Source organism: Anarrhichthys ocellatus, unplaced genomic scaffold (assembly GCF_004355925.1).
Source record: "Anarrhichthys ocellatus isolate YVR2014 unplaced genomic scaffold, GSC_Weel_1.0 scaffold15, whole genome shotgun sequence".
In the NCBI taxonomy this organism is placed as follows: domain Eukaryota; kingdom Metazoa; phylum Chordata; class Actinopteri; order Perciformes; family Anarhichadidae; genus Anarrhichthys; species Anarrhichthys ocellatus.
The window spans coordinates 4,527,654-4,550,144 of record NW_022280045.1 but is presented as its reverse complement, the minus strand read 5'-3'; the positions used below and the strand labels follow the sequence as shown (position 1 = coordinate 4,550,144).

Genomic DNA, 22,491 nt, shown 5'->3' with positions numbered 1-22,491 from the left:
GTAACCTAGTGGAATCAAACAAAACTTTACTATCAGCCGGCATCACAGGATCTATTCTGACCTGGATCAAATGATAAATAAACTGCAAGAGGTAGATAAATATATATATATATTTTTTTTTTACAGCTCTTCTCTTATTTCTGTCTCTTAAGTCTGCATTCACCTCCCTATGCCACTGGGGGCACTGTTAAGCCGGACATCCACTCAACACCCCATCACTCTTCCTCTCCATACAAAAATTAGCTGCTCCTGCTGGGGCCTCTGTATGGAAGAATGGGAAGGGAGGAACAGGGCTAAGGAGGCCCCAGCCTCAGAAAGGACTGGCCCTTTTGTCTGGCCGAAGCTCTCCTCTCAAATCATTTCCACAATGGAGAGGCTTCCAATCCAGATTAAGCTCTTACGAAAATGGTGTGCTCTGAGATGGGGCCGGCGCAGGCGACGTGGACCAGGGTCATGAGAGCCAGTAAAAGGGCCCCTCACTCCGAGTGCTCACGGAGGCGTTTCTCAGGGAGCAGCAGGCCTATTCACATGGCATTAGGGATGTAAAAGCATCACATTGCCTGCGCGAGTCAGGCAAGCTTAATATACATTTGGCTAATACCCCTATTGTGGCACTCCCTCTTAGACTGCTCTCCTAGCAGTACGTGAGAGAAGGAGGACAGTGGTAGAGAGGGAATTAAACAGGCAGTAAAGATGAGATAGAGAATGAAAAGAAAGGAGGGAGGTAATAGGATTTGCTGGCCGTGATGGGTGTGAAGCACACGCAGCCATGCCTGCGAGCACACGCGAATACATGCAGGTACACACGCACACATGCATGTACGTACACTCGCACAATAATACCCCTATAAAAGGCTGCTGTTAGTCCTGTTCTTTGGAGTCTGCCAGGACACTTGGCTGACAAAATAAACTTGGCAAAAGTCTAGAAATGCAACAGAGCTGCAAAGCCAAAACACACAATGATAGGCCGACCACGACAGCCATTAATATAATAGGTCAGTTAATAGGGATGTAAGAGCGAAAGACGGGCAGAGTGAAAAAGTGAGAGGGAAAGAGAGGCAGCGAGATTGTGAAATTGAGTGTATGTATGAGCATGTGTGCCTTTGTGTCCCTATCACTCTGTGTTTGGTTCATTCCCCAAAGGGTCTTATTATGCTTCGCGCTGGCTCCAACACAAAGGCAGCGTCTCTGTATCTCAGCCCATCCAGCTCCCCCAGAGAACATTCTAGACACAGCAAATCCATTTGTTTCTCAGACTTCTGCTCTATGCTGACTTGGACTAATCAGATATCATTCTCTTTGAGGAGCATATACCATTGTGCAGTCTGGCCTAGCAGTACAGTAACGCTGGCCCAGCACTAAGATATCATCTCTGGGCTTTAAGAAAGGACTTTTTGTAATTGTTAGGACTGCGCATAGACATCATAAAACAATGTTAGAGGGCAAGTTATAAAGGTATCTCTCAGTGCATCAACTACAATTACAATCTTTCTTGTTTTTTTACCAGTTACAGATGAGCCTTGTAGTGGGTAACTAAGTTGTTGGCCCTTGAATTGGTTGAGGATTATTTTAATGTGTGACCACAAAGAAAATATGATCCTGTTTTTAAAAGCAGCCATATAACCCAAACCCAGCAAACACAGATGTAAACTGAGGGCAGATTACATATTTTGACTGTGCACAGAATAAATTGCTTTAAAAGAATGAGAGAGAGACACTACTGAATACAAAAGACACTGCACCAGCCATGGCAGTGCATACCTATGGGATGGTACAATAATCCATATCTATTCAGTGCATGGTCACAAAGTAGCCTCATCTTTATTCTCGGTACTAGTCCACGTCTGTGAACACTGCATTTTTAAGTGAAAGGAGACGAGAACAAGAAGAAATGGAATACCAAAGATGCAGGCTATCAACTTTAATAGAGTGGGTAGCAAAATCATTCAGGGATCAGATTTCATGCGTTGCATGAATTGGGTTTCACATAATTCAGCAATGTGCAAAAGGTTACCTCTTTGAGCACAAAACATGAATCGAACTGAGTCTGTTTTATTCTGCCGCTTTAATTATTGAGGACTGGAATGCCGAGACAGCTGTGTTGATTATAAGAGATGTAGAAAATAACTGTATCAAGTTTTGACATGTACTGTATTTTGAAGCCTCATCTTCCATATTATGTCATGGCAACGTTCTGTAACATTATGGAGCTCGATGCAGCCAATCCAACCTCCGACAAGAGACACTGTCCACTGCAACACGTAGGCAGCAGTCGACCTGTTGACACAGACTCTGTTCCTACTCAGCAAGCAGTGAAAGCATGATGGGTTTTATTACAAAATGCAGCCCAAAAAAGAGACTGTCTAAGAGGTTAGTATAGGCTTGATTAGACTCAATAAAACCACACTCCCTTTGAAGATTTCATTAAAGTCGGGTTGCCAATGTGACACGCTAAGCTCTCACATCATCTAAACTACACACTCGCATAGAAATAAACAGGGACACGCATGCATATGAAGAGCCACACAGATCTGACTACAAGTCTGAATATGCTAATTCCTGTCTTGGAGAAAAGCTGCAGCCCCCAGCCAGTGTGGGAACTCAGTAAACAAATGGAGCACAAAGCACAAAGTGCTCAAAGAGAGGATTACCAAGTCGCTCTCTTTCTTTTTTTTCTCTCTTTCGCCTTTTTTCACAGTGCCCCCCCCCAACACACACACACATAAAGATAGACACACACACTCCTCCTCTCCACTGTCTTGCTTCCAAAGTTCAATATTCACGCAATGTCTTCTCCGGTGGGCGTTTTCGGAAGACAGCCATAGCAGGGGGTCTTTTGCACGAGGAGTGACAACAAAGCCAAGATCAATAATTTGTCACAGAGAAGGCCGTATTGAGTTTAGGCTCTTTCTGTCGTCTGTCAGTCTGAAAAGAGACGTTTTCTCTAGTTTCTGCAGAACCACATGTCCTGACCCCAGAAAGTACAGGCTGTGTTGACTGTCAGTGAAAACATTCAATTAAATGCGCACAATGACATAGTGCGATGCCGATTATGGGAGTTGTCTAATTGCCGGATAATTGCATATTGTGAATGTTTTGAGGTCGTGTTTGATATGACCTGGCCAGTTAGAAGGAGTCAAGTTGGTTTAGGATAATGCATGGTGTCATAACAGATTACAAATACATAATTCTTCAAGTATGTTTAATCAGGGATACTTAGGGAGCACTTAAAGTGGAACTGTAATGCTGTTTGCTTCAAGTGTGCGGCAATTATTGCCAACGTGATTAGGTTATGAAATTGGACACGCAAAGTTCAGCTTGGGTTGATGGAAAGTGTGTGTGTGTGTGTGTGGATTTGTTCATTTGTGTGCAGGCCTGCCACAAAAGAGAACAAATATCTTACAAGCTTTGACCCAAAGTCCAGAGATTTTGATCTCTGAATTGATTTCAAGCCCACATGCACATGGACAGAATCAAAACAAAGCATGGGGAAAAAAATACACTTTTGGCTTGCAGGATTGGCTTATTGCAAATCCCAATATCTCCATGCTGACTGTATTGTATGCTGAGCAGATTCACTCAGTCCATCTACAGGCACTGTGCAACCTCAACTGACATTAAAAGCACATGTTTGCACTGTATCTTGTGAGACTTCAGAAAACGGTCTCTAAGAAAACAATTTCACAGACTTGGTCAGTTGAATTTTGTAGTAATTGCATATATTTCCTCTTCTTACAGCTGGACAGTTTTGGTTTTGTTTGCACAGGTATGGAGATACATGTTTCATTCTGGAATTTCTGCTGCCACCCCTATACAATGGAGACGAATGCCATGTTGTTGAAAAACACAACAGCAACATTTCTCCTTTAATTTTAACTTTGACTTTGCTATTATTAAATAGATTATTGTACTCAAGAAATTTACTCTATGAGAGAGTGGAAGATGCAAAATATCCTAGGATGGATATCTGAAAACTGGTTAAATAAAAGCAAAACTAGCAAAACTAGCATTTCTGCATGAACCACACTTAGGTGTTTTTTGTTTCTTTATAAATTAAGGAAGCTGACCCTTTAACCCACTCCAGTAATAGAAAATGTGGCCACCACCTATTTCATGGTTGCTTTGTTGACTAGTTCTCACTACATGTGAAATTAACAGAACAAATTGATCTATAATTGGCCTACTATAATTGCAATTCAATTCTAATTAGATCATCAGTCCACAAGTTCCACAATATAACCTTGACTAATCCACATCCATCATTCTGCTGCTGCTGATGACCTCCAGGAAGGGATGACACAACTTCCTCGAAGTGAAATGTGTCCCTCTGCCGTCAAACCAAACAGGCCTGGCTGTGTTATTAGCCGAACAGTGAATATTGATGGACAGTGATGAGGCAGAGGGGGAATCAACAAATGAGGGGCGATGGAGAGGTTGGTGTTTGCACATTCTCAATCGGGTGGGGGGGGGGGGGGGGCTTCGGGGGGGGGCCCCCCGTGTCCCCCTTTCTTCCCTCCCAGAGCACACTCCAGAGGGGGAAGAGGAGAGAAAAAAAGAAAAGTTGTGGTTTTGCAGCGGCAGTAAAAGTACAAGGAGAGTGAAAAGTGAGGTTTTCTACGTGCTGTCCACATTTCTCTTGACATTTAACTTTTGATCCCTTGTGAAGACAACACAGAGATAGAAGCTGAGATCCCTCCATAGCATGATTGATGATCTCTTTGTTGTTTTCCTAAACGTGCCATCATAACATAAAAGCAGAAGATGAGGAATTTGATGGATGGGAGACACGGTTCGGGTGAGGGGGTGAAGTGGAGCCCCTCGTGCCGCTGGCCTTTTGTGTTTTGCCAGTGAGGGTGACATGGGCGAATTTAGCGGAGCCCCAGCCATCTGCTAAATGTTAGGGGTCCTTTGTCTCCCTGTCCCTCACTGGCCTCAACGCCCAGTGTCCATCACTAAGAGAGGAGAGGAGAGGAGAGGAGATACGGAGACATGACTGAGACTGAAGTGAGGAAGAGATTAAGAGAACTGAATTGGATTTGGTGGTGAAGATTGGAAGAGATGTCGAGTCGAGGTGGAGCATTCTTGAAAAAGCCTTTCTGTGCAGCAGCAAAAGGAAAGACCAAGTGAGAGATGACAATGGATTGCTTACATGGCCTGTAAGGCACTGAAGGTTAGAAAGAAAAAAACAGCGAGTGAAAGGGAAGACAGAAAGAGTGAAAAATAATAGGAGTAGGAGTATGTGTCCCTCCACGGGGGATAAGAACAGCTCTGTGTGTGGCGGGTATTGCCATTATGCGTGAACAACATACCTGGATTCCCTTCACATTATTAGGGACTGACTCTGCTGTTGCAGTGAGAGCAGTGCATCTGTGTTTGGGGTCATTACAAATATTCTATTTGGGCCTTAAATTCAAAGAGTCTTTTGTTTGGGTCACACTCATTCACCACTGCTCTCTGCCATCCCCCTATTCAGCCTATTGAGAGCCATGGAAACAAGAAGTCTTTCACTCTCTGCTCTCTCTTACAGCTTTTCTCCGTCTCTTCCTCCCACTACTCCATTTTTTGTCTTCGTCACACTGGCCCTCGCTGCCGTACGACTAATAGGAACAGGACGAGTCAGACGCTTACTTAATTGTGCTTCAAGGTGACTTGGTAGACGTTGGTGCTTCTGTGTGTGTGTGTTGGGGAGTACAGATGGATGCTTCTCGGCGAATGAAGTAAACTCTGTGGAACGTAAGTAGACAAGGCCAAATGGGCTGGAATTGGCTCTAATAGCTTACCGGGCCTTTGTGGGTCCTGTCTGCCAAGCCCTTTACATTCAGATAATCAAAGCCTCCCTGGAGCGGAAAAGTGAAAAAGCAAACATTTACAGTAAATAGCTTCCAACGCCAAACTTTAAAGCTTTAAATAAATGTAGTATGTATGTGTGTGTTTTGGAAATAATTATTTTTTACCTAATCTCTCTAACACAGAGAAATAAACCAGCAGGTGTCGGTGACTATGAACTCTATAGGGGTTTATAAGGTTTCAGGCTAGGGTTAATAACATGATAAATGTGCCTGGAACACTATACATTTCACATTTTAAAAATGCACTCATGGAAGAACTAACACTTTTTTCTGAGTGTATGCCCAAGATGTGTGTCTACGTGTGTGTCGGTGCGTGTGTGCGTGTGTGTGCTCGTGCCCCATGATGGCAGCCATTAGACAGGAGTAAGGCAGCCATGATGAATCGGCACTTAGCCTAGGGAAGCGCACTTGCTCAATGGGCTGTGAATCTCCCGCTGCCACTGTCAGCCTGCAGAATGTTAAATAAAGTTATTTGAATGTTTGTAATATTAATGTGCCAGCATGTCAAAAGCCTGCTGAAGCCTAACAGTGAGAGAAAATATGAGAAGATTCATACTAGGACTAGAGGGCTGCTCCGGTAATTCACATCTTTGCAAAAACCAATAGCTGAAACAAAGCTCCACCCATTCCAATGCTGTTACTATCCTCTGTCCCTATCCCAGTCTCCAAGTTCATGCAATAGAGAAGACGGTGAGCAGCTATGATCTTTGTAGGAATGGCCCACTGAGATATGAAAAAAAAAAAAAAAAGAAGAGAAGCAATAAGTTTTCAGCATAGTTAACCAATTACAAAAGAAGACAAAATATAAAAGAGGGCCTCATAAAATAAGACTCCAGCATTATAGACTCCAGGCAGGCATTGATCAGCGCATAGAACATTTCGTTTCCCAAAGGAAAAAGTGCGAAATGAAGAACAGGCACTCCAAAGTTTTGAATTGCTTTTCATAGTATGGCATTTAGCCCGGTTTACTCTGAAGGAGTGTGTGCCACATCATTCACTTTCAAGAGTTTAAACGTCAGAATAATTAGTTTACCAGGGAGTTTTAATCACTCCATATATGAGTATACAAGGAACATTAAAATGATCAATGATTATATCAGATTATAAAAAAAAAGAAAAGATAACACAGAGACGGGTGTGACGCAAACCTACTAAAAAAGGTGATTCTATCAATCACTCAGCTGGAAATAATGACAACGACCATGAGAGGGTCCAGTAGAACCATCAAATCAGTCTCTCTTAAGACTCTTGAGATGATCAGGACACACACGTGCGCACACACACACAAACACACACACGCACACGCAAGACAAGCTTTACGTTGTTAGTGGAGGTAGTGGGGTGCTATTTGGAGCGTCTCTGCTCGATTTAACAGGGAGGTGATAAAATATTTAGCAGATTGCTTACATAGGCAACGGGTAGAGAGAGGGAGAAAGGGAAAAAGAGAGAGGAAGAGAGAAGGGGGGGGGGATACCCAAATGGCTTGTGTGGGAGCTGGGGAGCTGGTAATGAGGATGGCATGCTGGTATCATCGTTACAGAGCACAACAACTCAACATGGTCTCTCTGCCCAGCTGACAGCAGGCCACACACACACACACACACGCACACACACACACACACTACTACCTGCCACTAATTAAAACATATAGATTAGAGAAAGTACAGTCAGGTAGAGGGAGGCTCACGCACACACACACACCACACACACTGATCCAACACACATACAAACACAGTTTTAACAAACATAAACCTTTTGCAATTAGGGTAATTTTCTCTGTCATAACAAATGACTCAATATGTAAACAAATAAAGAATTATTAATGTGTCGCTTGAAAGCAACATTTGTAATCTTTCACAGCAGCTGCTTTTCACTATGGAGAAAATGAACGTATCAAAAACTATGGATTTGTGATTGAACATTTAGCGACTGGATGTTTTGTTACGAGTACGGTAGACTGAATGTGTGTTTCGTTTTGACATCAAAAGGTTAATATACTTTACACCTAATATTGTCCTTAGCCAGTTTGATATCAAGCAACGCTGATTATTTCCAATATTCTACAAAGCGGGTGTTGAGTAGGCTCAGATTCTACGCTCTATTTTCCCTATAATATTTTCAGACAATATTGTTAAACAATAGATTGTTGAGCCTTGCTCAAAACAAAGCAATTTATTTCCATGTTTGATTCCCCCCTGTGCTTTTAAGCACCACAGTGCCTTCCCTTTCCCATGTTATATATTTCCTTCTCATGTTGCTCTCAATGAGGGAAATCATTTCAGCGTGATCTCATATTCGTTTTGTTCTTGTTCCTGTTACTTCATCTCTAATGGGCAATTACTTCAGACCCAATGTTGAGGCCATGTTATTGCACCAACCCCCAATTGATTGGTTGCCTGTAGTACTCAGCTTCCGCAAGCACTTTAAGGTTAGAATTCCCTGTTTAAATAATGAATTACAAGACCACGAAGAGAGACTTTGTGGAAAATAAAAGGTTGAGATTGCTCTTATTGGAGGGGCCTCTCAGAAGAGATGAGAAGGGAACAGATTCAAAAAGAGTCTCCAGAGACTATGCTAGCTATGAGAGGTAGAAATGCAACATCATCCGTTTCTCTCCTTCAGTCCAACTCTTTTTCTCTCTTGTGTGTGTCCTGAGGTTTAAGGTCAACCCACACAACACTGTACAGGTTTATACTACTACAGTCTACTACAGCTACGCACTAACAACTCCCTCACTCCACAGGCTGTTGCTTACACCTCCCATAATGCTGCGTTTCCATCAGAGAGAGAGACATGTCAAACTGAACACAGCAGGAAGTCTACTTGCTGTGGGTACTTAAGAGAAGGGAAGCAGGGGGATTGTGGGAATTAGTGGAAATATACATCTCCTCCTCTGTTCAAAGAGTCTTTGTAGTGCGGTGACTACCTGGGGACTGTGTATGTGTTGGAGCCCATGTGTGTTGTTGGTGTTCACAGCAGTGCCAAAGCCCCCACTAACATAAAGCCTCCTACCATCACCGGAGGATAACTTAGGCTCCAATGACTGTGCTGTGAGTGTGTATGGTTGAGGTAATAATAGAGTAATGTAATAATGGAAGGAAAAAAGGACATTTTGTGGAGAAGGTTTGTTTGCATTTGAGCATAGGGGAGGATATTTGGCTAATTTCTTTTAAAACTGCTGTACTGAACTTTGCCTCAAATATTTACCCTCCACACACTGCTTAAATATGCTCTGTCATATGTTTATAGATTACCTGATGTATAACTACAATAAAAACTAGGTTGAAAGGCCCAGATTTATTGAAAACAAGTAAAATGGAAGTCTTAAAAAAATACAATTAACTGCAGTCCCATTGGTCAGATGGCCACTTGAATTAATATTAAAAAAACATAAGAAGTAATTCTTTTTGATCTTGTTTTTTACTTAGTTTAAAACTTTCTATTGCAAATAGTGATGCTGTAGTTCGAATATCACACAGTTGGAACAAATATTTGCAGCAGGGAAACTAAAGTCTGCTATCTTTCACTTATTAGTTTGCAAATAATGCAGTGAAATATTTGTTCCATAGGTGTGGGTTAGAATATAAAGTTGCTTTTAAAATATGTAAATTAAATGTACCTTCCTCTGAAACAAAAGATGATAATCATCGAAAGTCATGTAAGACAAAATGACCTGTGAACAATGTAAAACACAGTTGTGATGAGATGAGATGGTAAAGTTAGATGTGAAATGAAAACTTCCAGTATATGAGCTAACGGAAGGCAACCAACCTTTACCTCGTCATTTTCATTTGGAAGTCATTCCACCTTAGCCACGGAGTGAGTGAGTGTGTGTGTGTGTGTTCTGCGTAGGACATAGAGCAATGCGAGAACTATCCAGTTAGCATGGTCCCACACAGTGTGCTTTGTAGATATGTGGCACTCTCATATCTGTTTTTTTGATCGGAGCAGATGTGCGTCAATCAATCTTATCTGGGCTCCACACACTCTCGAGCTAACCAGACATAGGCCAACCAATACTGCGCCATACTGAGAGCACTGAGCCACTCATATTATCATGAGACACCTTGAGCAAATTTTCTCTTTGTGTGTGTGTGTGTGTGTGTGTTTGAATAACACGGTGCAGAGCGTAAAAAGGTGCATTAGAGCACAGACAGAATAAGAGAGAGAGAAAGTGACAGCTTGAACTGAAAACCCAGATTAACCTCGTCTTTATGTGTGCGCCATTATCTATTCCTTAGAACTTAGTCTTCCGCACATCATGCTGAGGCAGAATCAAACCTCTCGCCATCTGTAACGTAGGCTGCTGCACAGAAGGCTGGCATGCGCTACAGATTAAGAATCAATGCTAATGTGCCTTTCGAGTACGCCGGAGGTGGATGTGATCAAGGAAGAAGTATGGCACATCATGCTCAGCAAAATGCATGAAACAAAATCAATTCAAACATCCCAATGATGCGAAGAAACCTGTGATCCAAGGTACGCTGACGCCTTGTTATATGAAAGACTAAAATAGCACAATTTCCTGTCACCTTTCTTCAATGAAGTGATTTGTTCTAGTATGAGTAGTCCCTCATTTAAAAAGCAAAAAAGAGAGAATGATAAAAAGTGAAGAATTTAAAATCACGGTGCTTGCGTCTATCAGAGGTGACACTCTCAAATAGCAACTAAAGGACGTTAATGACAAATGTATGTAGTTCTACTTATTGCTTACCTCGACATACGTTGCCATTGTCAGGTTCAAATCCAGCCTTGCATGTGCAGCTACCGATAGGAACCATCCACTCTCCGTCTCCATTGCAGTACAGCTTTATGGGGACATCTACTTCCTCCGAGTTGGGAATGCAGATTCCTCTTGCAATTACCAGGGAGGTGCTCTCAGCCCCCGTCATTGTCTCTGGAAAGATTGCAAAGTTCTGGACCACACTCGGGCACTTCTTATAAAACACCCTGACTGACAATAGAGACATGCAGGCGCCATAGTCCTGAAACGCCAGGTAGAAGCCATTTCTAGACAATGGACCAAAGCTCCGCACTTCTGTGTTGACCTTCATCAGGCGTCCGCCAAAGTCCACCTGCGAGAAGCTTTCATCCGCAGCAATGGTGTCCACCTTGAGGTAAGGGGCCTCCATCCAGAAGGCGGTGCCTTTAGTGGCAATGACAGCGTCCGTTTCATAGTAATAGAGATTAAACGTCTCCTTGCACGAGCCGGGGACGTTGGGGATGGAGCTGCAGTCGCGCACGGTGAATCGGATCTCCACGTAGATGCGCTGCGATCCACGCCGGTCGATGAAGGTGGTGAGGAGCCAGTTGTTTTGACTGGGCTCGAAGACATTACACACCTGGTAGGTCCTGATTGTGTTCAGGTTTTCATCATAGCCACTCACCTCCTCCCACTAAAGAAAGAGAAGGAGAGAGAAGAGTGCACATGGTTGATTAGTAATCAGTGGTGGTAAGGCTGTGGTGTTTTCTCATTTTTTGATAGGGAATGCTAATATTGGCTGAGCCACAGATCATTTGTACATATAACAGTAATCTCCCTAAGGCACTAACTTTGAGTCTACTTCCTGGATTAACAGAAGGGAATCAGCTGTGTCGAGCTGTGGGGTTTATTCAGCCATACACACATCCTTCTTTTTTGGAATTATAAACAATTCTTGAAGTGCAGCAACAACAAAAACATCACATCTTGTTCTCTAAATACGCTCAACTGCTGCAGTATGTGTACTACCACCGTGTAAACCCCGTAATTAATTTGGTTGTGCTGCCATTTGCCATCGAGGCCGAAATAGGCTAGGCAACCACAGTTGATGCGTTATTAACCACAGTTGATGCGTTACAAAATATGGTTTGTAACTAATTCAAGATTATGCACTATTGAATTACAATTAGAACGATGGGGACTGATACTGGTAGCCACGAGCCGGTCTGATGGAAAGGCATTTGCCTGCAGACCGAACTGAAATACACTGCAGGCCATTTCTTGCAGGTGTGACCCAGAAAGTATGTTGGATGTGAATCAGAGGCTCCTTGGGGTATTAACTCAGTGCACACAATCATGATGAAAATGTGCCATTACCATTTGGCTGGAATCACTGTGAATCGGAAAGACAAATTACTGAAATTAAAAGACGGTTACCTAGAAGCTTGCTTTCAGATAAACATTTTTTGAATAACTGTCCAGCTGCTCAAAAGTTGGTCAGGCTCAAATTTGTAGAGGCAGACAGTCTAATATATTCTTAATGTGATATTTTAATTTGTAAAGCTATTTTAATGTGTGATGTGTGTGCTACACTTTGGCATACAGCTGTAGAGCAGGCATGAGGAAAGAAATACAAAAGCAGACAGTCACATAAAAGCCACACTGACTTGAAATGAATATTTTGTGGAGCAGAGAGTGATTTGAAAGTTTTTTTTTTACATTTTCTCCTCAAATCACTTCCACTGTCTGTAATAACACCATTCATTTTACTCCTATAACAGCTTAGCACACAGATTTATTCCTCCGACCCCACCAATGCTGCAAACCGCTGTAGGCCAGGAGGAGTTAATGAGGTCTATAGAGCATCCAGGTAGTTCATGCTTCTTGTGAGCATTATATTTCGTGTTGCTTCCTCCTTCTTCTGACCTTTAAAGCCTCAGCTGCCCAATCAGACCTAATGGAGAGGTGAACACATCAACTCTCCGCATACAGCCCCGACAACCGGTCAAACCATGGAAAGGCTTCTTCAGAAAATCTTGACAGATGAGTCAATAAAACAACACGTGAGACGAGAAACAGGGGATAGTGGGCCGTCAAATTCAGGGTTGGAAAATAAACCGAAACAATTAAGATCATAAAACTATTTGGCCCGAGGAATACGTGGCAATGTCTGGAGGAAAAAAAACAAGAAGGTTTGGGTCAGGTGGGGGGCAGGGAGAAGACGAGTGGAGAACAGTGACACCGCTGACATGATAAACGAGTTTACAGGAATCTGAGGTGCAAATTAAAGCCTTTTTTCACCGCTGCTCCCTCAGTGCCCACTCTATTGCACTCTCCTCACCCTCTCCTCTCTTCCCCTTCTGTTCTCTTCCCTCGTCTCTGCTCTGTAATGACCATTCATCAAGATTACAGGAACCTGTCCCTTTCAGCACTGCCTGTTCATTAATACAGCTAGCCCTAGGCTCCTCTGCACCCGTCCGCTCCAGTCTAGGAGGGGCTCCTCACCGCCCCTCGTCTAGCCAAATGACCACCATCTTTCACGCCAAAGAGATGCCCAAGGCATCTCCGATAATGCCCGTCTGAAATCTGTCCAGATATTCATTGACCCATATAATAATGAGCTTTATTTCCTCCTTGGTAGATATTCGGTGTCACCATTGTGTCAAAGAGAAAGAAAACTATTACAGGTGCATCAGTTACTTAGCAGAAATCAAACTTCCGCATCCCTCCGGCGCTTTGTATGCAGCTGCTATTTACGCTTGTGTGCGTGCACTCAGGGATCGTGCTGTTCATAATTTGATGGTTTACCGACCACATATTGATTTGCTGGCCGTTGTTTTGCTGCTGAAGGCAACGCAACACATTTCTGCTTCTGTAGGTCCAAAACATTTGATTACTCTGAGTATTAACATCAGTGTGAATTCTTAAGCAATTGTTAGCATTCCTCCTGTTTTAACAACATTGAAATGCGTGTGACACATGCATTTAAATAGCAAGGACACTATCCATGAAAGCAGCAACACGCCCTGCAGTCACATCAATACTGCCTAGGTTTCCTATTTCTATTTCTTTGCTTTTCCTTTTACATCATTTAAATCAAATCTTTTTCCAGCACTTCTCCATGACATCTCTCTGACCTTGCCAAAGGAGAGGGAGAAGAGAAGGCAGCATCACCCGTCACCTTACTGATAATGGAATTCCCTGATCCTTGCATCTATTTGCTCTTCAAGGATTTGTGTTTAATATGACACTGTTAGTCCTGCACTGCGTATATTTAGTCCATGCAATGTGGACATAAGCGCAGATGTATGTTCGAGCCATGTATTATTCATATCGGCTCAAGATGAACAAGGTGTGGAAGACTGGAGACTGGAGTGTGATCTCTATGTTCCAGAGTCCTCGTTTGTACTACTCCAACACATGTTCTCCCTGCTGTAGATGTCGTTTAAGTTCAGGTGATAAGAGATAATGGTCTCTGACAGGGAAGACACCATAGAGCAGTAGCGGATGTGGATCGCATCTTAATGAAATTGAAATAAAAAACTAAATGAATACAGTTGGTAGAGAGATGAGACAGATCAACATCACTTTCGAGAGTCTTTTATGTGCCTTTATAAAGTCAGCTCTCTCCTAATCAGTTTAACTGTACACATTTCTGCATCGCTGTGTATATTTTATCATTACCGATCTCACTGAACACAAACTTTCTTGCTGATGAATGACCAGACAAAAATTCAAAGCCTCTTTACACAACACTTATTTTTACGCCAACCAAATGTACCCATTGGCTCCACTCTAATAGCTTTACATTTGCCAGTAATATAGGAGACTCTCTTCCCCTGATTGTCAAGTGTGGCCATTGTGTGTGTCATTATGGCTTCACTGTTTGATGGGCAGTAGCGAGGAGATGGAGGAGCTATGGATTCACGGAGCGCTTAATGTTCGTTTTAATGACCAGTCACAGCTAGCTGAGCTAGAAGCTGAGCGAGAAGAGGAAAGAAAAGGACAGAGTGATGGATAAAAGAAAAACACAAGGAATCAAGTAGAATGGGGGTAATATATTCAGGCTGATGTTCCCCTTCGCACAGCCTCAGCTCGCTGCCATCAAGCCATCAATACTCTGCCCTCATAAAGGCCATTCATCACATTGATCTCCTGCCATTACCTTCAAAGGCTAAAATAACACAGAGCAGCTCAGATGGCCAAAGTCTTGCTCTACCACAGGACCACAGCATCCAACATTGAGCTCACGTAGGGCTGAGGGTAACCTATCAGAACCTGGATGTAACACCTGTGGACAATAATAGGAGAAATAGACTGGACTAATGAGTTATTTAGCAGGCATGGTGGCAACAGCACAGGAGCCACCGCACACATGCTGTAAGATTCCAGTCAAGCTTGATACAGATATAACAAAAGCTATGGAGAAGAGGTCTGGCCTGAGAATAGTACAAAAGGTTATATAGCCCATTACACCAGGTTCATCTTTTGTTTTAGAAAAACAGACATTTTCAGAAACCTTTTTAGGACCTCAGAATTTTTACTTGATTTTCAACTCAAGGAACCTAGATCCTAATGTAGTTATTGAGCCATACTTCCTATCCCCCAAAAGTCCCTGCTCTGGGGATTTTGCAGAGCTGACCATTGCAAACACAACTACATGGCTGCCAGTGGTATCAATGTTTCAATGCTGTCACTATTTGGCAGACTCTATTAAGTGTTGAACCTTTTTGCCAGTGGTTGCCACAAAATGAAATCCAGGAATAAAGTAAGAGCAATAGGACTTCTGTCCTGATGTACTGTAACTCTACACTTAATCATACAAACTTGCCAAAACACTTGGCAGCCAATAGGTCTGGTTGTGGCTCAGGCTGAACATACTCAAAGATGGTTCTTGACTTCTTTAAGCTCATAACTTAATGGTAGTCAATTTACACGAGATGGAGAAAGAGAAGCATCTACTGGGCTGATCTTTAACCTCCAGACTATGGTCTGATTCTGAGTCCCACTAACTCACTGCTTTTAAAATCCATCAGCACCAGTTAATACTACATGCTCAGAGATACTGAACACAGATGGATGACGAGCAGCTCAGAGCATTTCCACATTAAAAGCTCCTCTGCCTAGAAAGGTCTACAAAATGCCATCGTAAATAGCAGATGATCGCCTGGAAATTGGTTCTTGAACGGCCAGCAAAACTTCAATTATTCAGTCTGATGATGGGCTTTTACAGCAGGACCCAAGGCAAAAGGTGTACTTAACAGTGGACAGCAATGGCCAAATGTAACTGCTCCACCATCATCATGTTCCCCTCAACTTTGTGCCAGACTACGCTCTGCTGGTGCAGTTTACAACTGAATGATTTGTTCCCTTTTCAGTTAAAGCACTCAACTTTGAGCTTATAGCCTTCAAAAGGTTGCTTCTTTTTTGGGGGGGAGAATCCCCAAAGAATTCCAGGACTAGATTGTGTTTATATAGTTTTTCTGCCAACAGTACTATAGCTGTAATAAAATGGCTGGCACATTTGTGAACACTTTCTACCCAAGACTTGTCTGTTCGTCTATCAATGCAGGACTAAAACATGTGGGTGGAGGCAAGCAGGAGATTGCTTTTCATACTACAAGCTTAGGATGAATATTTCAATAATGAAGCTATTTGTTATTCATGGCAACACAACATTGTACCATGGCAAGGAAAGTATACCTTCATAGAATCCATTTTTTTAATAATTAAGCATGAATAAATCAGCATTTAAAAGAGCTGGCTTTTGATAAAAGGAGAAAAGAAAATAACAGGGAAGGGTGCACATGCAGGTGAAATTCGCATTGACATATTTGCAAAGGCCAAGGTCTCCGAAGGACGGTGGATTATAGCTGCACATGAAAAGCTGAGATAGGGATTGAACTCTTTATGCCCGTGCTGAAAGATGCTCATCTCATTTTGCAAAGCTCACCGCTGACGGTAGTCACAAGACAGTTTTTTTCTTTACAGGGCTCCCTCTGACTTAGTGGGCATATTTGCATTTCAACCTTTGCGTCTGTTCTTTGAAGTAAAATGAATGGACATGTCATGTAGCAACAGTTGGTTTGCTTTGGCAACAATAACTGCTGCTACATTCACTCACATCCTCTTACAAGCTTTGAGACACATGCTGGTCTTGTGAATTCACCTATTCTGAAAGCTACGCCTCCTCCTCATCCTCACACACAAACACACACACACACACAATCAGACTTGGGCCTCTAAAATATGCAGCGGCATGATTGCTATTATCATTTCTGATCAGCTGTGTTATTGAATGAGGGCTGCTGTCAGACCAGTTGCATGGGAATGATTATTTTGCGCGGCATCTGTGGCCTAGTTCCGCCCGGCTGAATGTGATGGATGGGGAGGAAATGGTGATGTCTGAAACACTCCCAGTCCTGCCAGATCCCAGCCACTCTATAATTACAGTCCCACGGTTTGACTGAGCCCAAATAGAACTCTGTCCGTCTGCATCAGAATGAGACACACTGAAGATCTGCTCCCCGGCCACGCCCAGGCCCCCGATCAATACATGTACTGAACTGAGGCGTTAGGCAAGCGAGATCGTGTTGATGTTGCTGAGTATGAATAAAAACTATCCAAGGCTTGTTCTGCTTCATTGGTACAGGGGGCTTTTATGCCAAATTTGTGTCGTTTATAGCGAGTGAGAAATAAGCTGTGTTGATACATTATATGCAATTTCGCCTCCATGCTTCCAAATGTCTTTGATATGCCTTTTTTTTTCAGATCCTGTACGAGATGCACATAATGTGGCATCACGCTGCGCCATTCAAGTGAACAATCCACTCAGGCGCCCCACTACCCCACTCCTCTTTCCAACTTTTGTAATATCGTTATTAACGCTCGCTTTTTCAATTACATGCTGGTGGCTTTGAAGCTACCAGTCTATCTGCTGGGCTGAAGATGTTTTTAGACTGAGCCGCTATAGGGAACACATCCCTCACAGATATTGTAGTAGTAGTTACTACTGTAGTTACTCAGTGAACGCTTAAGAATGAACACAAATGCTCTTTATTTCCAGCCAAGAAGAATGACATTTAAATTTAGCCTCATCATTACAGAAGATATGAAATATGAAGATCTTATTATTAACACAAACATAATTCACAGAGAATGATGGGTGGTGGAGCTTTTAAAAGGTTATTTTATATGTAGGTGGAAAAACCGAAACAAGTGACTTATACATGATGTTTAAAATAGAAAGCATGTCTACTGGACGACTTCTATTTAATCACTTTTTACCATTGAAACATGTGGTAATGAAAATGAATGACGATTGTTCTAACTCAAAATTCGAAATTCTACCTCCCATTTCACATATTGTTACATCTACATGAACATGTTCTACTATAGAAGTCATTTTAAGTGTCAGTAGTCTCCAATTATTAATTTTGTTGCTAAACGATAGTAACGTGGTAATTTGTGCACGTCTTTACACAATTATCATATAAGGCTTAAATGAGCGTGCCTAAAAATAAAAAGCTTCATTCACTTAACAACGCATTTAAAAAGAACAAAAACAAGGTAATGTAATTGTGTTGAAACAGAGAACTGTTTCCTGAAGACTTTTATCACAGGATGACCTGGTAACACCCACTCAAGTACCTTCACAGGAAGCATGCAGCTCACAGTGCCTCAGCAGGGCTTTCAGTCTCCAGAAGAAACATTACCTGGAGTCGCCCTGTGTAAAAGAATCAACCTTATAGATCTGTTGTGGAGGATCATAAGGAGGACGACTTAATGATTCATCACAACTGTGTGTCTATATTGAAACTGGAGATGTGCCCACGCACCAGCAGGTATGTAAAGAGAAGAAAATGAAAATTCTAAAAGTGGATGACGAAGGGCAGGAGAGAGAAAAATTCACAGATGGAGCAGAATAAGAGTAAGAGTTTAAATAATTCAGAGTGGGCGAGAGGTGTATAAATGATGAACAAAAATGGAGTGTATTAACAAGGGGTGAAGGGAGTGAAAGAGTGAAAGCTGTCGCTCTGCAGGATCCCTGGCCCCCCATGGCCCAAGGCGAGGCCATTTAGGGACAAACCATAAAGAACGTGTCAGCAGGGGACGGCAGAATGGCAAGGTATCAAGGCTTTTGGGTGCAAAGAGGCCCCAGCCGGTCTATGTGCGCATGTGTGTATGTGTATAAAAATCCTTCAAAGCAGGACACCTGACAGCCCTATATCCTCCAGACACAAAGACATGGAGAGGGAGTGAGGGTGAGGGATGTTGGTTAGGTAAATATAGAGCAAAAAGGCAGTCTTAGCTTTGAGACAGACGAGCTGGAGTAAAGAAAAGCAGGATGAAAAAAAGGACACGGAAACAGTCAGTGTGGGTAAAAGAAATGGAGGATTTCTGCCAGCTCTGTAGGGCTGCCGAAATAGCAGGTACTACAGGTACCGCAGCAGAAACACAGTCACTCCCACACACATAAGTCAGCCTCCAGCCACTCCCTCGCACTCCTCCAAATTCATGCCAAATTAAAGATAGACTCATTTTCTCCATTCTTTTTTGTTGTATCACTTTGTTCTTTTATTCATCTCTGATGAAAAATCTGTCCTTGGCTCCTAATACATCCAAGAGAATTCTTATGTGTGAAATATGGAGGGGAAATCCACAGGAAGGAAATAAATATTTGAGGTAGTCACATGTCTCATTTTCAAAGAGGCAAGTAAAAAATGTGGAAAAGAAAAGGTTAAAAAGAAATGATGATGATGAAGCCTGATTTAGCTTGTAACTATATTCTGCTTGTGTTGCACACATACTGTACTGGTCTGCTCTGTATGCAGATGCTGCTGTGAATGAAATCTTACCAACAAAAATACAAATGTTCAGAGCTAAAATATGATATGGGAGTGGTTCTACACACAGATTAACAAAATTGCATAGGCATACAAACAGACACACACACACCCAAACACAGACCCACACGTGCACAAACACACGCAGGACAGAAAGCCGTGGTTGCATTGTGATCTAAGTGATTCGTTGTGTTACTATTCTGGTCTTCATCCCGAGCAGAGATGTCCGTGTCTGAAGTCCAGGCAAATTTTGCAGTCTGGCTACACTCCTAAATCACACTCAATAACCATGGAGGCAAAATGAAACAGGTCTCACTGATATGACAATGACAGCGTGTACGTGTTTGCGTGGATATAGATTCAACTTCCTTTTAACCGTACAGTAATTCCTGTAGAGTTTATAGGGAGTTATGTATTAATATGTGAATGTATGCATGTGCTAAATTCTCACATACACACTTTATACATGTGTGCAGTTTCCATCCATCTGTCTGTGTGTGTGTGTGCATGTAATGAAGGCACTCTTCTCACCTGGCCGCTGAAGCGCAGCCAGCATGACTCACTGTCGTTTTTTCTCCTCTCATTCCATTTCAGCTCGAGCTCTGCAGGTTCAGAGTTCACCTCCATCCCTCTCTCTCTCTCTCTCTCTCTCTCTCTCTGACTCCATCTCACCGACTCTTATTATCTACTTCCAATCAGCCTCTTTCTCCCTACTCTCCACCTTTCGCTCTTTTTTTTTCCTTCACTTTCCTCATTTTACTTTTCCCTCCCATGTTCCCTGATGCCCGTTGCCTGCCTGTCTGTCTGTCACAATATGAATAATTGAGGTGTATTGAGTCTGGTCAGCAGATGGTGAGATGGCTGTTATGGATCTATCTGTGCTCTTTAGGAATCGTTGAGTGTATGCTGACACCTGTCCAGTCAAGGCCCACAGGAGTTTTGCTTAAGCCAAGGCCCGGGCCCGCCCCAAAAAACACCTATCCAGCAACACCTGCTCTTTTGCACTCTCACATAGTATGCCGGTGCAGATATGCAACAGCGAACTCAGGCACTTGAAATATGCGTGAGCACACACACAAGTCCTCAAGTGGAAATACAAGGGAGTGTATATTAACAAACATGTCAGGGTGAGATCCATTCTGTCTCCTTCCCTTATTTTGCACCTGCTTCAACCAAATGACAGGCGGGTTTCTCCAAAATCTCATCATCTTTCTGCTGGCGTCTCACTCCACACACTGTTTCCTGTCCGTTGTGTCCCCCAGCATTTCATCCTCCACACCCCTCCCTCTGCTCACTTAGCTGACTCTTTATCCCTCTTCTCCCCAAGCTCCTTATAACCACACCAACCTGCTCTATTTCTACATGCTTGACAGCACCCACAGCCTCTCGGCGCAGCCCCTGCCACCCCGCTGACCCCTCAACCCCCCCCCAAGGCTCTCAACGAACTCTCTCTATGACCTCTCAGAGTCACATAACCCGAGCTCTCTTCCACAGGCACACCCGCAGCTGGATGTTGCAGTTCTACAGGGTTGACATTTTTGGTTCGGCTCACACACCATCTCTTACACTCTCTCACTCCAGTTTCTCCATATCCCCGTCCCTCGTCACACCCCTTTGCTGATCCTGCAACCCTTTTCAGCTCCTCCGCCATTACTTATTGTTTTTTCTTCTCCCAGCTCCTCTCATCCCTCACTCTCGGCCCCTTGCTCTCCTCCTCACTCCTCACTCCCCTAATCACATCTGCTCCCTCTCAAACGAAAGCATTTTTTTTTTAAATCTCACTCCCCATTTATCAAAGTGAAGGAAAAGAATCAAGATTTGTTTCTATTTTCTTACAGTTTCGGTCACCTTAGTCATCAACATTTTTGTGGGTTCCTCAGGGAACATCTCCAGTTACAACAGGGGTCTTATTAAGTTGTCGTCACGGCTTATAATGGAAAAGAAGGGAGAAAAGCTCGTAGAAAATGTGACTGGAGAGACATAAAGAATAATATATTGGAGCATATGGGCTAAACGCTGACTCTTCATGGTATGACTGTGCCTTTATGGTTCTAGTATCTATATATTTCCCTGTGGTATACCATATTGCTACAGGCTAGTTAACATTACGAGCCTCACAGCGTCTCGAAGCATTTCTTCTGGCGCTTGCTCCCAGCACTTCCTGCACTATCCTGCTCTTCAGAACACCTAGTGGACACATAGCCCTGCTCTTCTGCTGTTCTTCATTCCCACTGTACCCTCCTTTCCTCATAAAATTCCCTGAAATTATTATAATACGATACCCTGATTTGTCACCTTCCTAATTTGCTTCTCTGCACAGTGTCTATGTGCTTACATCATGCACACAGGAAACCAGATTACTGTGAGAAATCAAGCAGGAAATCAGATAACACAATTACGTCCACAACAGAAGTTTGACAGCTTTAAAACTCACATTAAATTGGCGAGTAATCTGATTTCTGCCCGTGCACTACCATGTCTAGACAGATATTGTTTAATTGTATCTAACTAAACATGGTATGTAGGGAATGGTGTTTGGAATGTTAAGCAATGGCTCTATAGTGGGCTCACTTTTTTTTGTCATGTTGTTTCTACACCTAACATAAAATTCACTTTTGCAAGCTAAATTATGCAATGGTTGAACTTTTTAATTGCTTTAAGTTATACTTCAAGACCGACCCTGGATTTAATCATTTTGGTTCAAAGGATGAGCTGTTTCGCTGCAAGTTATTTTTGCAGATATTTCTTTTCACCTCGCTGTAGGACTTTTTATGTGGTCTTTATCATGCACACATAATAAAAACCCTTTAGAAATCTGTATACATGACCAGGAAATCATTATTTTCCTAGAGGTGCATAGGTGGTGTTAAAGGGGACATATCATGAAAAGGTTCAGTGCTTTTGGGTATCTGGAGTGCCTACCAAGCGACAAACTATGAAATAAGACAACCCAGTCAGTTTTTGTGGGCTGCCTAGATCTAAAAACACGTGATTCAACAAGCCAGTCAGATGTTGCTGCCCTTCCTATGTCACATGCAGCTCATTAGAATATAGAATACATACAGTATTAGAATAGATGTGAGTATCTAGTGCA

The 22,491-nt window shown here is 42.7% G+C and overlaps 1 protein-coding gene across 3 annotated transcripts in view; it reads right to left on the bottom strand.

The window, feature by feature from the left end:
• ephb1 (EPH receptor B1) overlaps positions 1–22,491 on the bottom strand; it is a 143,986-nt gene that overhangs the window by 70,921 nt on the left and 50,574 nt on the right. For all 3 annotated transcript variants that reach the window (XR_004213020.1, XM_031854691.1, XM_031854692.1), the window contains exon 3: positions 10,564–11,245. Coding sequence is in view for 2 of the 3 variants with exons in the window: in XM_031854691.1 (XP_031710551.1) it covers positions 10,564–11,245 (682 nt within the window). In the remaining variant the exon portion in view is untranslated. The remainder of the gene's footprint in view (positions 1–10,563; positions 11,246–22,491) is intronic.